The sequence below is a fragment of the Aplidium turbinatum genome, chromosome 12, assembly GCF_918807975.1.
Source record: "Aplidium turbinatum chromosome 12, kaAplTurb1.1, whole genome shotgun sequence".
In the NCBI taxonomy this organism is placed as follows: domain Eukaryota; kingdom Metazoa; phylum Chordata; class Ascidiacea; order Aplousobranchia; family Polyclinidae; genus Aplidium; species Aplidium turbinatum.
Genome location: NC_137483.1, coordinates 12,248,533 through 12,265,072, shown reverse-complemented (window position 1 = coordinate 12,265,072; position 16,540 = coordinate 12,248,533). Strand labels below are relative to the sequence as shown.

General features: G+C 38.2%; 2 protein-coding genes and 1 long non-coding RNA gene across 3 annotated transcripts in view; 1 reads left to right on the top strand and 2 right to left on the bottom strand.

The window, feature by feature from the left end:
* LOC145780859 (cystathionine beta-synthase-like) overlaps positions 1–16,540 on the top strand; it is a 37,110-nt gene that overhangs the window by 6,318 nt on the left and 14,252 nt on the right. The window contains exons 2-4 of the mRNA XM_082592508.1: positions 2,776–2,882; positions 8,780–8,889; positions 9,386–9,520. Coding sequence (XP_082448634.1) covers positions 2,776–2,882; positions 8,780–8,889; positions 9,386–9,520 — 352 coding nt within the window. The remainder of the gene's footprint in view (positions 1–2,775; positions 2,883–8,779; positions 8,890–9,385; positions 9,521–16,540) is intronic.
* Positions 420–1,378, bottom strand: LOC145780725 (uncharacterized). The gene is made up of 3 exons (XR_014290668.1): positions 1,111–1,378; positions 663–880; positions 420–477 (listed from the first exon to the last, which is right to left on the bottom strand). It is a non-coding gene; the product is annotated as an uncharacterized LOC145780725 (long non-coding RNA).
* Positions 11,589–16,446, bottom strand: LOC145781361 (uncharacterized). Its single transcript, XM_082593144.1, has 7 exons — positions 16,094–16,446; positions 14,587–14,890; positions 14,230–14,390; positions 13,515–13,643; positions 13,123–13,426; positions 12,201–12,292; positions 11,589–11,966 (listed from the first exon to the last, which is right to left on the bottom strand). Exons 1-7 carry the CDS (start codon positions 16,262–16,264, stop codon positions 11,667–11,669), a joined length of 1,461 nt encoding a protein of 486 aa, XP_082449270.1. The 5' UTR covers positions 16,265–16,446; the 3' UTR covers positions 11,589–11,666.

Here is a 16,540-nt window from a genome sequence, read left to right as displayed (position 1 = left end):
CCGTTTACAGTATGTGTGCGTTTCCATACATCAGGAAGCATTCATAAAATATCTATAACAGATATATCATTGTTTACAAACTTCTATTTGAATAAGTTTATACTGATGAAGCCACACTTGTGTGGCGAAAGCTCTGTATTTAAATAAACCGATTCTTCTGATTTGGTGTGATATTGTTTACTTTATTTAAAATGTTTTGTCACACCGTGCATCCCAGTGGATCATCACTTAAATTATAGGAAAATTTGATGAAAAGTTTAGGAACGAAGTTTTATTTTGGAATTTTACAAACTTACCCCTGCTTTTCACTACGTTCATTGGTAGACACCTCCGAAAATGTATTTATTGAGAAATTTGGATAGTGCATTTCATTATCTTCAAAAGATATGTCTTGCAAAGCCATTCCTGCTTTTTTGGAAGTGGAAGTAAGGTAATCTGGTGGAATTCATTTTCTTTCTTGCAAGTTGCAGGTCACATCTACAGATTGTGTTAATATACCAGGGCATTAGCCTGAGTTGCTGCACTGCTGCAATAAACATATTCCAAATCAAGCAAAGCAACTTTTACAGTATTATTTGGCATCACTTCTCTTTCCAAAGCTATTAAAATGTACACTACTGTTATTTCATAATATGTTATATTATAGAGTCAAAGTTTCTTACCTTTCGCCGCACTCATTGGCTTCAAGGCAGCTTGGCATCCTTTTGATGAACAAGCACGAAAATCTAATACGTCATATTGTGTTACAGCATCACAAGTAACCATTTCTGTTTGGCATGACTTCGGCTTTTTTTTTTAAATTTCTCTCGATCTTTTCAGTGTACGAATTGGGGGTAGGAATTGTTCAGGGTACGAATTTGGGTGCATTTCTAGCCAGTAACTGAAAAAGAAAACAACAATGTATATATGAAGGAACATTTTTTGTTAATGAACTTGGTGAATTATACATGGGACGTTCTAAAAGTGCATGTAGCTGGGAATCACTATACCAGCAGGCAGCATACATATTGTAAACTTATGGAAAACAATTTCTCAAGAATGCTACTTCGCTACTTATGTGCGGTACTTTATAACAAACATGTAGTAATATAATTGTTAGCTTAAAATTACCTCAAGAACTTGCCGCTTCCTAGCAGCCGGTCGCATGGATAAAGTGGAATTTTGTTGTGGAGTTGTCTCTCTACTGGACTTTGAATCCAACGGTTGCAAAGTTGTTGAAATGTTTTTGTTTGGAAAAATTGAAGGGCATGCATTAAAGTTTCAATTGAGACGTGTGGCATGACCCATGTCAAATTGAAAAAGATTTTAAAAATCTGTTTCCTTGAAATGGAGTCGCCATATTGTGCTGGACTCTGTTGATCCTGGCCACACTCTTGTGGTGTTTACAGACTTGTTCCATTTCTTTTTTATGGTACGATTTTATGGAAAATGGAACAAAGAAATTTTATCAGTAGCCTAGAACTGTCAGATAAACAGTTATATACGGTACAACACACCGATTTGGCATGATGAGTACCAAATTGTAACAGGTTTAGCTTGGTTTACTCACACAGCACTGGGGAAGAATGCATATTGAGACACCAGTATAGGCCTACATGTCTAGCCAATACACAATCACAAATTGAAATACATGAGTAAATACTAAGACTGGTAGGTAGGTAGGCCCATCGTGCATACAGCACAGGATGCAGCACTGACTAATCATGAAGTAAAAAATAAATGCAAATCTCTGCAACCTTTGACTGTCTGAACCTCTTGCTGTTAAATACCATCAAAACTATGCAAACACTGCAAGGTCTAGCCCAAAATGTTTAGGTTAAACGTCCAATAAAAAGTTTAGTGTAGTCTGTAAAATGATGTAAGCTAGCACCAAGGCTACAATAAACTAAATCTGAACTTCAATTGTAACTTGGAATAATCTTATCGACTGCTGCAAACGCATGCCACACCTCAAACAAGCAAAATATTTGTCCAGCAGTACTCTTATGACGTCACCCGAGAAAATTTTTTATTTCGACAACAGTTCGTGCAGTGTGTGTTCGAATTACAAAACCAAAACTTTGTTTTAAGATTGCGTGAGAACAAATGAGTATTTTTTCATAAAAACAAGTGCAACGTGTTTTTGAATATCCCCTTTATGTATTTCAACTCTCAATTTGCATTTGAAAATGGGGTTGTCTGCCCCTTTAAAGCCCTTTTCAGAGATTTTTTGAAAATCCAACGACGCCTTCTGTTTAGAGAATTTGAATATATTCTAAGTTTGCGTACAGACGGCGACGCAGGATACATGTCAATTTTATGTAAACAAACATTTTAATTAAATAGTTCAAAAATAAATTTATTCGCTTTTTATTTTTCGCTAAATTTCAATTCATTTTTTTTTTTTCTTGTCGGAATGCAAAAGAAACGATATTGTGGAATAAGCGTAACTGTACGCATCGTTCTCTCAACTAAAAATAACATTTGATCAAACTAAAGCAACAGAAGACTAGGCTTGGCTTGCTGTTCATGCACAGCCTGTTTAACCTTTTTGAGTTTCCTGCGGTGATATTTAAAAACATTAAATTGACTGTATTACGCGGGTCGTTGGTGGATTTTATTTGTGGATTTATTGAGTGGATTCTGCTGTACTAATCATAACTGCCAGTCCACCATTCAAGGTCTGATTGCTGATATCAGTATGTAACTTTGATCACCACCCAATATTGTACCATTTTCATGCTAATGTGAAGCAAAAATGTTGATATTTTATCGACTTTTAAATTGTTTTTGCAGGGTAAAGGGGATGCATCGTCTTGGATCCGCCCTGATATCCCACCAAAGTGCACCTGGGACTTGAAAAACTTTGAATCTCAAAAAAACCCACACACCGTTTACAGACCGTAAGCAGTGATCGTTTGTAACTTGATCGGAACTTCTACTAAAGGTTCTAAGAAAGTAATTGCTTTGTTGGTACACGACATATGGGCGAGACCAATTGGGCGAACCCCACTTGGGCGAGACCAAGTGGGCGACGAACCATGTGGGCGAAGGTAGCAAAAGTTTAGTCGTTCGGAACGGTGGTGACATATATTTTATCTAGTTGCTTTGCGGCGTCACGGTTTATCGTGAAGCTTAAAATGTTATCAACATTTGCATTAAAGGACGTTGTCTTAATTCTTAGGATGTTTGCTAAGTGTTTGTCGGTCAAGCTACTTCTTTCTGCAGTTTTTTATGTTTTTCATGGGTGAAAATAACTGCTCGCAACAATATATTCTGCTTATTGCTGCCCTACATGCACAATAATTTTCTGGACAAACTAACTAATTTATTAAATTCATTACATGAATGTAATTCTTTATAAAATAAAGGAAGAGTGTGTTCTCTGTGGAAAGTTTTCAAACTTTCTCGACTTAACAGTTCAATCAGTTCAAGTTGGAATTCGGGTGGAGCTTTATCACATTGAAATGAAACTGGGTCACTGAATAATTTTAATTCAATTTCAATGTTTTGGAAGTCAGAAAATCTTACTGTAAATTCTTCAAGCAAATTTTCAATTCTGCAAGCAAAACAGTAATTCACATATATTTTAACATACTTTTCATAGTTTACAGAACAGTCTTTGAGCTCTTTCAGATAGACTACGAAAATATACAATTGCGCCAGCTTTCAGTTGTGCTATGAAAATTTTTAATTTCCTGGTAAAGCTACTTATTCGCTCGAACATTGAACTACGTACACAACTGACCTTTCCCTTGCAAATGCGAATTGAGCTCAGCTAGCGTTTCTGTGATGTCAACTAAGAAAGACAAATCCTTCAAACATTCTTCCTTTTTTATCAAGTTCACATTTTGTTTCTTTTTTTCCATGAACTGGTTTATAAATTTCGGGTAACAATTATTGAAATGTTTTTAAGGTGGCTGCTCTACTGAGTACTGAGCCATTGAACTTTAGATATAATCGGACTTATATATAACCATGTTGCTTCCATACTATACTATTACTACGCCCCTAAAACTGACCGGAACATTTTAATTAGGCTAAGATTCAAAGTTCAAAATACTCCTTGGAGTGAAAATGATTAGCGGGCCGCACAAAAATCTCAGGCGGGCCACTGGTTGGACATCCCTGGATTAGACATTTGAATTTTTGTAGTGATTTTCAAGCGAAACAGAATTTTTTTATTAGTTGTTCGAGTGTGTTATTGTTCAAAATACATGTAAAAAGTTACATACGAATCATTAACTACGGAGATTAGCCTAAATTTATTTGATAATATCTAAAAATAAAGTCATATTTTTCAACTTTTAAGTCATAAAAAAATGGCCCTAGTAATGACTGTCAGTCACAATGTGTTCTGTAATCTGCTGATGCGCCTACGCAGCGTCTAGACTAGAGCATTCGGATTAAAAAGTATCACCCAACTTGAAATTATGACTTATGCCTCTTGAGTAGTCCCACATAGTCTGTGGTGGATCCTGTCCATTAAAGTTTAATTGTTACTTTCACATACAACCTTGTAAGCGTAAGTTAATAGCAAGTCTCTGTGAGACATTGGATTTTCCGCGCACATACGATTTATATGGTCTAGACCAGTGATTCCCAACCGGGGTGCCGCGGCACCCTGGGGTGCCAATTGCAATGCTCAAGGGTGCCGCAAGATATTGAGATATCGCAATACTGCGGTCCATTCTTTATATTAACTTTAACCCGTTAAGTGCGGAATTTATTTATTTCTAGTCAAGTTTCAGTGCGTATTAAGTTTCGCGTCTCGCAGTTATTCCCTGCTCCTTTCTGGAGAATTGCTCAGTGGGGAAGTCGCTGGCGGTAAGTAGATAATCCGCGGCAAGCGTTTGTTTTCTTACCCAGGAAAAACAGCGTGAAAGAGATTTTGACTCGTTGCTGTTCTAAGTAAGATGGTTGTCGCATGGAAAAGCATTGTCACGAGTATGTGTGTGAGTTGAAGGATGAAATGCTCTTATTTTTCAGCCTTGAAAAGCTAGAGGAATTTTGTGAATTGCTTTGCAATTACAATTGGGTCTCCAAATTAGCGTATTTAGTAGATATCGTCGACCATTTAAGTAACGTGAATGCGAAATTGCAGGGCAAAAATGAAACTCTCTTAACTTCAACCGATAAAATGAAAGCACTGCAAGAAAAATTGCAAATGTGGTCCTTAAAAGTGGAGAACAGAAACTTTGACATGCTTCCACATTTCTCTGAAATGAAAAACAAAGAAGTTGTCTCATAAATAACTCAGCACCTAAAATCATTGGAAGAAAAAATTGAGAAGTATTTTCCCAGTTTGTCCACGGAAAATTACGCATGGGTACGAAATACATTTTTACTGGACTCTCATATTGTTTTGAATCTTAAAGAAAAAGAATAATTAATTGAAATTTGTGACGATGGAAATTTTAAGCTTATGTACAAGCAGATGCCTTTTGACGAGTTCTGGATAAAAATTCAAAATGAATATCCTTGCGTTGGAAAGAAAGCTATTGTGCTTTTGCTGCAGTTTTTCACGTCCTACTTATGTGAGAGTGGATTTTCCGTATTAACGAACATAAAAACTAATAAACTAGAACCACTGCTTATATCGAGGAAGAAATGCGGGTGGCTTTATCGAATGTGCCCCCAGATATTAAGGGACTTTGTGCAAGAAGTCAAGCCCAAATTTCACACTAACTTTTGAATAAATACATTTATTTACGCACGCTATAGGCTACTGTACAACTCATTCTGTGTTATTTCATACAGTTATTTGAAATACAGAAACCTCATAAAATTGATCCAGTTTTGCCAGGGTGCCGCGAACTATTTATCTCTTTGATAGGGTGCCGCAAGATCAAAAAGGTTGGGAACCACTGGTCTAGACTCTAGAACACTAATTGCGCGTGCTAACTGCTATGTTGGTGGCTGTAGCGTTTTCATCAGCATCGATGGTGAACGAAAGTTTTTACAACATACTCCGTCCATAATGATGTTTGAAATTCTTGATGATACCTTGGTCTAAAGGCTGGACAGAAGAAGTTGTGTTTGCTGGAAATAAAACACAACTTTTACTTGCTTAAGGCGAGTTTTGTCGATATTGTTCAAGAGCTTTTCCCTTGCCTTCTATGTCCGGGAAATTTACGCCTGTGACACATCAAATTTTGCTGCACAACTCTCTGCGGCGTTTTCCTCTCTAACTCTTTGATTACAATCACTCTTTCAGCTAAAGCCAGATCTTTTCGTTTTACAGACTTGTTTGACATGTTGACTTAACAAAGCAGATCACCAAAAGATTTTTCAAGAGTTGTTTAGATTTATCATTGCAATACGAACTGCGTTTTTTCTATCCAAAATGTTGGTGCTTCAATGTTTGTTTCACACTTTATTGGGAAGTGTGATTATTCCTTTTGTCTGCTCTTCTGTTTTAACCCAAACAACAAATCTATAGTTTTTTACATGGACGTCTGCAGACGTTGAATTAATGTAAAAAACAACTGATTTGCTGTCTGGGTAACGAAGCCCAGTTGTGCAAAAATTGGTTGTTTGCAGTACAATGTTTACCACATAAGATTATGGCTTGGAATTGCAGACACTTGTCTTTGTTTTGATCGCATGCATCTGTCACACTTTGCTTCATTTCACCCATTGCGGACAATCATTCGATTGGTGACCTATGTATCTGTAGGTCACGACGACGACATTCTGAAGAAGCGTGCTCACAAATTGAAATGACCTGAATACTTGGTATAAAACATGCAAGGCAAGTCGTAGTTGTCGACTATACTCGTAGTCGAGTATACTCGTAGTATACTCGTATACTCGTAGTCGACTATACTCGTAGTCGTAGTACTCGTAGTTGTCGACTATACTCAACTACTTTAACAAACAAGTCGGAAAAAACTTCGGTACGAAATATGGCAGAAAGTTCTGAGTCACTATTGAGTCAGAGAAAACACGAACAGGTTTTAGATGTATTTTGAACAGTAACACACTCGAACAACTAACAAAAAACTTCTGTTTCGCTTGAAAATCACTACAAAAATCCAAATGTCTAATGTACAGTACCTACCAAACCAGCTACTTAGTAGTTAAGATCTCAGCACTGGCTGACCTAGTGACCTACCGCAAGTGTTTATAATATTCAGAGACTGGATTGTGTGTTGCAAAAGAATGTCAACATGATGTCACAAAGCAAATTAACATCAAACAGCAAGCGCTATAAACCAGGCTACAAAAAATAATGAAAATGTTGCTTCCAATGCTTCGTGAAACTCAGCGTGAGAACTCTCATTGCCTCTCTTCCACAAATTATCAAATTTCAATGTATACAGGAGCTGTTTAAATTGCATTCACGAAGTTACTAGGGTTCAATCTTTGTATTTTAAAGTAAAAATGAAAAGTCATATTTTATGATTTTAAACAGGAAATATGACTTTATAACTTCTTAAATTGACCCCGTTGTAACGTCGTTGTTTCACTGTTATTGGTTTGACAACTTTCTGCACCACCAAAAAAATATGACTTTTAATGACTTTTACTGGCCCTAGTCATTACATTTTAAGGCTTGAAGTCACATGGAATCAGAACTTCGCAGTGGTTGCTGGATGATTCTGCTGCCTGTCGCTTATACCGAAAATGTTTCATGCATCATCAGCATCAGCATGGGTATTGCGACTGGCAAGTTTCGATAACGGTTAAGGAGTTTTAAGCTTCACGATAAACCGTGACGCCGCAAAGCAACTAAATAAATTATATCAAATATAGTTATTACTATCTGAAGCCTTTACAAATTGTTTCACCTAACGGATCATCAGAAGGTCTTATTCAAATAGATTCTATTTGAATAAGACCTTCTGATGATCCGTTAGGTGAAACAATTTGTAAAGGCTTCAGATAGTAATAACTATATTTGATTTAATTTGCTCTGCTTTGCTTTTTTGCTTAGCATTGAGCACTTTTTTGTAGTATTGATAGTTTTCATTGTTTTAAATAAATTATATATGTCACCACCGTTCCGAACGGCTTAGCTTTTGCTACCGTCACTCACTTGGCTCGTCGCCCACTTGACTCGTCGCCCACTTAGCTCGTCACCAAGTTGGTCTCGCCCAAGATGTCGTGTACCGTGACTTTGTAATGGAATGCCGTGTCATTTCATCAAATTGGAAATATTTTCTTGTCGCATAGTACTATCATTACAATCATGTAGCCTATTGTATCTTCGATAGAGTGATTGTGGAGTGGCAACTGGATAAGTTTTATTCTGAACTTTTTCGAAATAACCCTCTTCCCAAAAAAACAGCTTTTCGCGATGCATATCCTTTCTTTCGTTTCGTTCGTGCAATGAGCGCGTGAAAGAGAACTATTTTTTTGTAGACTTTGCTAGTTCCAGATGTTTCTGGAAGCGTATGTTCAAAATCCAGATGCAAACACAGTACCGGATTATGGTTTATACAATTTTGTTACTTGAAAGATTTTTTTGTGTCGTAGATTGCAGTATCAAAGGACAATCTGAAATTTGAAGACTTAGTTTATTTACTTATACAGTAGTTTCCTTTGCCCCAAAGGTTACTACAAAATAGTTGTCCTCACCATTACAAAAAAAAAAAAATGAACTCATTTTATCTTTAATACTAAGCTTGATGATTTAGTTTTTAGATAGTGCGCTGCGGACGCAGAATAGGTTTTGATGATTTTCAAACTACAGTAAAACCTGTTCTATTTTCACTGAGCGACATGTAATACATGTTGATTGATTTAACCCGTAAGATGTATTGTATGGTTTGATCAAATGGCCATGTATTAACAGGGAACGAAATCGCAAGGGAACTTTTTCTTCAATTCTTGAAGCGATTGGTGACACTCCTTTGGTGCGGCTCAGCAGACTGGAGAAAGAATATGGATTGAAATGTCAACTTCGTAAGCTGCTATGGAGCCCTAGGCCCAGACAGCAGAATCTTTCATTTTTATATCGATTCAACGTCTGCAGATGTTAAATCAATCTAAAAATGATGGATTTTGCTGTCTGGGCGATGTCCGTGCCCGCAAGATTCTGCTATTTTACCGTTACGTTGATTCAACGTCTGCAAACAATGTAAAAGTGCGGATTTCGCTAGCTAAGAGATTTTTATGCAGAGGTTTGATCTATGTTTGTTGCCCGCTTACTGGTAGTCTGAAATCAATCAACCATGCCCAAGCCCACACATCAATCTTATTGCAGATTGATTCAACGTGTGCAGGCGTTGCATCAATGCAAAAAGGACTGATCAATCAAAAAAGTGCGATTTTCTGACCTAGATCAGCCGTGTTTGCAGTTTTAGACAATTTAAATTCAAAGCTTTGTAATCGAAATACTTCATAACTTCACGTTGTTTGATGCATTGATTGTAGTTGTTTCAACGTTTTCATGTTGCAGTGGCAAAATGTGAGTTTTTCAACGCTGGTGGATCTGTGAAAGACAGAATCGGACTGCGGATGATGGAAGATGCAGAGAAAGAGGGAAGAATCAAGCCTGGGTACACCATCATTGAACCTACTTCGGGAAACACAGGTTTGGCAGAATGTGAATGTTCACAAGTTACAGCAAATCGTTTCTCCTCTGCTTTAATTAGTTTAAGACTTCCATAAGAAATCAAAGTAATGAAAAAAATAACGTTTAATTTAAAGAAATGTAAGGATGACTCTGAGGACTATACATTATACAATTTATGTTTCTTGTAATCAAGGTATCAGCTTTGCTCATTTTTTGTTTAATTTCAAACCACCATTTACAGTAGAAAGTAATTTATTATTTAGGTATGTTCTGTAGAGGAATTACCGTTCACTCCCACAAACAAAGTGGTATGGACGCAATGGCCATTCTTTTTTATGAGGTTTGATTTCATACGAGAGCGCTCATATCTAGACGACTTTCAAATCATCCCACGAGGCTTTGAGTCGTTTGAAAATCATCCTATACTGGCTATCGGTTGGTGGGATCTATTTGACGCATTCTCTCTATTCAAACAATGTACGTGTGGTTGCTATGGTTACAGCAATCACAGCAACCACACCTGCATTGTTTGTGCAGAGAGAATGCGTCAATTACATCCAGACAACAATTCAACCATTTTTACATCGATTCAACATCTGCAGACGTTGTAAAAAATAATATAATTAATATAAAAATGGTTGATTTGCTGTCTGGGAACAAGGGTGATTTCCAAACGATAGAAAGCCTCGTGGATGCTTTGAAAGTCGCCTAGATGTGGGCGCACTCGCATGAAATCAAACGTCATAGAAAAGAATGGCCGTTTCAGAGAATCCGATTCGGAGAAGTCTCAATTCGGAAACAGCCTTTTTCGGAGAAAACGGATTCGGTGATTTTTTGAAAATCCAGCGACGGTTTCTGTTTATTTAGAGAATTTATAAGGATCATTTTGATACCGGTAGGCGGTTTTTGTGTTCATCTTTCCATACCCAATACCCATGCAAACGAGACAGTTACTATTTCAGTGAGATAGATGTAAATTAGTTGATATCTTGCGGGTATAGGCTATAGGGATATTCAGAAACGATGATGTCACAGTGGTGGATCATGCTAGTAACGTTGTGAGGGGAGACGGGCAATTTCATACATCTGTAAAGAAAAGTAGTTGGCCTACACAGGTTAATAAAGTTAATTTATTACGTTTTAAGGAAGCGATGGCCAGATTTGCCCCTAATGTGTGACCGTGGTAATGATTCATGCGTAACGATGTTAAATGGGCAATTTAGAACAGGATGTGTGCATGCAGGTCTTAAACCATTACGGTTTTGCCATCTTTTCCTTCTGTTGGTTTTGGTACTGTATTTTATTTCGACAATATCGTTTCTTCTGCATTCCGACAAAGAAGAATAAATTGAAATTTAACGAAAATAAAAAGCGAATTAAAATTTATTTTTGAACTATTAAATTGGATCGTCGGACCACTCGGCATGCACAACTCAGCAAGTACATACCCAGGGCCGGATTTAGCTGATGGGGGGCCCGGGGCACTTTTAGATCGGGGGGCCCCGTGCAAAAAGTTTTTTCAAGCCTACGGCGCGTAAAAACCATCTCTACGTCTACAGTAGCTCAAAAGGAATAAAATAACACAAAATCACATTTTTTTCCACATAGGGGGGCCCTTCAAAAGTCGGGGGGCCCTTCAAAAGTTGGGGGGCCCGGGGCAACTGCCCCCTATTCCCCCCCCCAGCCTAAATCCGGGCCTGTACATACCAGTTGCTCAAATGTTGCTAGCTCAGTTGTCACATGTTCAGTTGTCGCTTGCTCAGTTCACAACTGCTCACATGTAGGAGCCTAATTATAATGCTTGCTCACATAAAATTGACACGTGTCCTGCGTCGCAGTCTTTATCCAAACGTTTCAAATTTGTAAGTTTAAACATTGTATTGCAAAACAATTGTGTTTTAATGGGGAGGCTTAGTTTGTTTTCGTAAACAATACATTGACTTTGTTTTGCGTTTGCTTTATTTCCTTTGGCGGAAATATATCGGATTCGATGTAGGCCGCACTACTCTCGAATAGATTTGAATTCGAAACTATTCCAATATGCCCACCCCTAGACGAAGAAGTTAATACAAAAACATCAGATTTTTTGTAGATTTTAATTCAAAGAAAAAACGAAAATGTGTCAGTAGATGTAAAATAACGAAAGGAACCAAAAAACAACAGTTTATTCATCCATCTGGAAATTGTGACTGACATCATACAGGAAGTCCCATATTGATTGGGGTGGAGCATTGTCACTCCCGTCGAAACTAACGACCAGTTTCCTTATGCGGTCATCAGCTTCTCTGTATTTTTTAAACTTTTGCGGTGGACTGAGTCCGGCCATCATACGGGCATGCTCCTTGTCCCTAGATTTTTGGATCGCTTTCAGCCCGTCTATAAACTTCCAGAATGTTGAGTACTCCACGCCCAAATCGCATTTGAGGCGGTGATGCTCCCCCTCTGCATAGCTCTCGGCCTTGTCCTGGAAGGAATGATAGATTACATTCAACCTGATTACACGTTTGATGATTAGACTGTGCTACATAAAAGCGAACAATCAAAACTTACGCAATCCAACCGAGTTGGAGACAAAATCTTGTCCGGTGTAGCCTATAGGTCAACCCTTGCTTTTTAAATTGAAAATCTTGACCTCGAGCATATATCATATTCAAAAAGTCGTATAAAAATCCCAACAACGTTTACCAACGTCACCTACTTGGTCATGGATCACCCGGTCATGGACATTCCACGTTGGAACCGGAAAGATGGCCGGTCGACGCTCACCGTTCCATAGACGAGACGGACGACCTGCGAACATAAGCGGCATTTGAATGTCAACTTCAGCAACAACTAAGATATAAAATCAGAAGAGAGTGAATTTATATTTGCCTTTCAATATTGCAAGTCAAACCAAATTTTATTGGCAAGAAGCAGCAATAAACCTTTCGGGTCCATGTGTTTCTTACTTCGAAGGTGTTTTTAAATGTTGGACAGTTTCACTTAGGGAACGTTCAAATATTACGTAACGCCTTCGAGGGGGGGGGGGTTTATGCAAAGCGTTACGTTAGCGTCACATCGGGGGGTTCAGGCAAAACGTTACGGAACGCTTTCGAGTACGGAATGGTAGTTTTTGTGCTGAATTCGTAGTGAAAAAGCGTTTCATGGGGGAGGGGGGATTGAAAAAAGCGTTACGTTGGCGTTACATGGGGGAGGGGGGGTCAAAAATTCGGAAAAAAAGGCGTTACGTAATATTTGAACGTTCCCTTAGACAATAGGAGAAAACTTGCCGCCTTTGAATGAGAAGGTTATGTGAATTGTGATAACGTTAAAACTGCCAAACCATCTCCATAGCCATCAAAATTAAGCGCACCGTAGGCTACTAAAGCATCAGTGGTTACGGCATTACACAAGTTTACACTCACCAGTAGTCTACTGAGATGAGCAAGTGTTTACTGTAATTGTTTCATATCACTCTGATAATATTGGAAATGCTTTAAACTGATATATTTTGCATCATAGCAAAAAAGGAAGTACAAATTTGTTTGCTAAAGTCATCTCACCATATACCTACTCCAAAAAATGAAATTCCGCCGCGCTAAACTAAACGCAATAAAATATGAAAAAAGGGCAGTTCTTACCAACGTAAGTATCTTCCAACCAGTCAACCAAAAACATTACGTCCTCCGGCAGATTGCATTCAAGGCAAATCAAAGCTTCGTAAACTTTATCTTGTGGAAGGAACGCCACCGCCGCCACTGTCTTACAGTGCAGCGCAAAAGTGGCGTCGCTCCTGTAACGTTGCATTGCCCCTGGGACGAGTTGTAGATGCTGCTTCATATTTTTCGTAAAGTGGAAGAAGCATCCAAAAATTTGTGCTGACGGAAATTCTGTTTGGGCGGCTTGGTGCGCTGCCAATTCGAAATCCATAGATATTGCTCTTGGCTGCAAAGCATGTCGCACGTTTTTTTACTAAATCCCACGTTTGGCTTATTTTATTGGTTATTAGCTTTATTATTAATAACAAACTTACATTTAGAGAAGGCATGAGTTGCTTCATCACCCTAAACAATGTAGTGTACGTGCTTTGTGTTTTGTTGGGTAGTAAAGCATATAGAAGTGGAAAAACCCAATCTTGTTTTTTCATCAGAACCACGCATAACTACAAAAAAAAAGAAAACTGATTAATAGGCCTACTAGTGAATTAATTGAACATATAGCCCAGTGATTCCCAACCCTTTTAGGCCTAGGCTACCCCAAAAGAAAAATCCATCATTTTAACGTCTGTAGTCGTTGAACAAACATAAACATGACGGATTTCGCTGTTTGGGATGGCACCCTTCAGAAGTTAAAAATATTTTGTGGCACCCCGTGGCAGACCAATCATCTTTTTCTTCGAATGCAGCAGGTTGTTGTAATAAACCTTGATCGTTTCATATCAAAGACTTAAGTTTAAAAAGTGGTATTCATAGCCTCTCCGCTTGACTTTCAGCTTTAATGCAATGTGTAGAAAAGTAAACAAGTTCGCTTGTTGTGCCCTTGGGAATGGCAATTAACAATAACACCTTCAGAAACCTTCAAATTTAACTAGAAATGAAATGCCACTTAGAGACGCCGTTTTGATAAATAATAAAAATAAAGCTTTCTTTTCGAAGTCAGTGTAAAATTTAATACTGTATATTCCCTTTCTCTTATTAGCAGTTCACGTTAGCTGCAGAAATTCTGTATCTATGCAAAATAACATTTACCTGGCCATCTTTATAAATTGATGGAGTCGTGGAGAATGTTCCATCCACAAAAAGATGGGAGAGATCACTAGGATTTCTTGCCCATTGCAAGTTTGTCTCGTTACCAAAGACAATAATACGTTCTTTACTCGGTCCAGTGTCATGCAGTAAGAACTTTTCATCTGTAGGATAAGACTGTTGCCTAAATCATGTGCCTTGCTGTGGCAAGTCAAATTGCAACACAATTGAGAAAAGACGAAAAAAGCACAAAGCATAAATCAGTGCGATTTAATAGCAGCTATAAACAAAATTGCTGGTAAAATCACACTGCTAAAGTGTCAGACTAGACTTAGAGCAGTAATAAAGTAAATGACTTACCATGACCAGTAGAGGAAGGAATGGTAGTATACCTTTGCGGTATCATCAATTCTGTCAACGTTAATGGATTTGGTGGAGTGGCTTCAACACTTGTCCTTAATCTGTGAACTATCCTTCTCAGATTATTGCGTTGTACACCACGCAAAGCCGAGTCACTTAGGTTTTCAATCTCAGCATTGATCAGCTTCGCCGGCTGCTCCATCGTACGAACAGCCCGCCTTTTAACGCCGGTTACTGCTTTCGCGACTTCCACCGACATCGTACAAACATCATGATTGTGCTGGTGTTTGCCAAATTTCACTACCTGTGTAATAAGCAACAGCACAATGTCACTATCTAAAGCAGGGTTGCCAGACTGAAATTTGCAAAAAAAGGCCAAATAGGTAAAAAAGGCTAAAAATAATGCAAGCCTAACTCAAACAAGATAGAATAAGCATGGTAAGTCGTGACTAAATGTGGCAGAATCCGAGCTTGGATTTGTTCTTGTTGAATACCAGCATTCAGCAACAGAGTTGCCAGATTATGAAAAGATTTTAAAGCCAAAATAGTACAAAAAAAGGCCAAACAAGGAAAATATTAGATAGTTGGTTTTGGATCTTTATCCTCGGACTAACAAAGCCTTGATTGGTTATTCCTGGTAGTTTCGCATGCTTGTTGTAGAGGCTCTTGACACAGGGCCGGTCACCGAGATTGGCAGAGTGAAGTTTTTCAGTTGTTGAAGTGTTGTTGCCAGGGAATTATTTCATTCACTAGGTCCCACTGAATGGAGAGCAGTTTTGAAATGCACTGTTCAAGCAAATACCCCGAGAGTCGAACCAGCGCAGCGTGATCTTGAGCTGGGCACGTAACCACTAAGCTGATGGGGCGGGCAGATACAAAATGCCAAATGAATATTTACCTGTTTCTATCAAAGTAATATTCATATTTATTGATATTTTATGACTTATAGCAGGTTTTAATAAATTGTAGTAGCAAAAATATTTCTGAAAGAGCCCGAAAAATAGCAAGTATAGAAGAATTGTAGCGGATGAGTTTTAATCCGCTACAGTGGTGACATCAGGCACCACTGGATGGCTTAGAGTGTGAGCGCAGTCTGACTCGGTGTCATATTACAAGTATTAAACAATTATAGAACATGCATTGAACAATGGTAAATATGGTTTTCATCTAGTTCGGTTACAACATATGAGAAATATTGATTATTATGCATTTTGAAGAATAAACTTAAAAAAGGCCAAATGTACAAGTTCTAAGGCAAAGAAGACTCTAAAAAAGCCAAATTCGAGAAATTTGGCCTTGAAAAGGCCAATCTGGCAACCCTGATCTAAAGTTAAACAGTTGCTATTCCCAGGATAGGCTAGTCCGTTGTACATTTCCAGGTTCAGCGTCAATGCAGGTAACAATGGTTGCGATTAATATGTAAACTGTAAAGCCATACCTGACATTTCTCGGCACAAAATTTTCCCAAACGATCACGATATAGTCACCATAAAACACACATTATTACCTGATTTGTTGCCACACAAGTGTGGATGCGAGCCTTGCATTTATCATTGCGCCGAGAACAACGCCAGTACTTCTTCAGACCGTCTAAACTAGATTTCTCTAGCTGAAACATATAGCCTTCATGCAGAAAAACCTCGCCTCTGCGTTGTGTAGTAATCGATTCCTCTGCCATTACACTGTATCATGAACTGAAAGTCCAGCGAAGCAACTACTGGAAGGAATTCCACGTCACGTATGCTAACGCCAAAACGCTGTTCTAAACTGCAACTAGATTTTAACTTGGTTAAATATGATCATCAAACACTGTTCGGCAACTGCTGTTTTTCACTGAGACTTCATGCGATCAACCTCTACGCCAGCTAATTCCTTTGAATAAACAGACGCTGCTGTGAGATTTTAGAAATCTCCGAAAAAGGCTTTCTCCGAAAAAGGCTGTCTCTAAATTGAG

Bases quoted from the DNA above. Each gene is read 5' to 3' on its own strand.
- LOC145781361 (XM_082593144.1), bottom strand. From the start codon at position 16,264: ATGGCAGAGGAATCGATTACTACACAACGCAGAGGCGAGGTTTTTCTG. The intron at 14,391-14,586 runs GTAAGTCATTTA...CTTATCCTACAG, and splicing joins TCCTTCCTCTACTGGTCATG to ATGAAAAGTTCTTACTGCAT. The intron at 11,967-12,200 runs GTAGGTGACGTT...CATTCCTTCCAG, and splicing joins ACCGGGTGATCCATGACCAA to GACAAGGCCGAGAGCTATGC.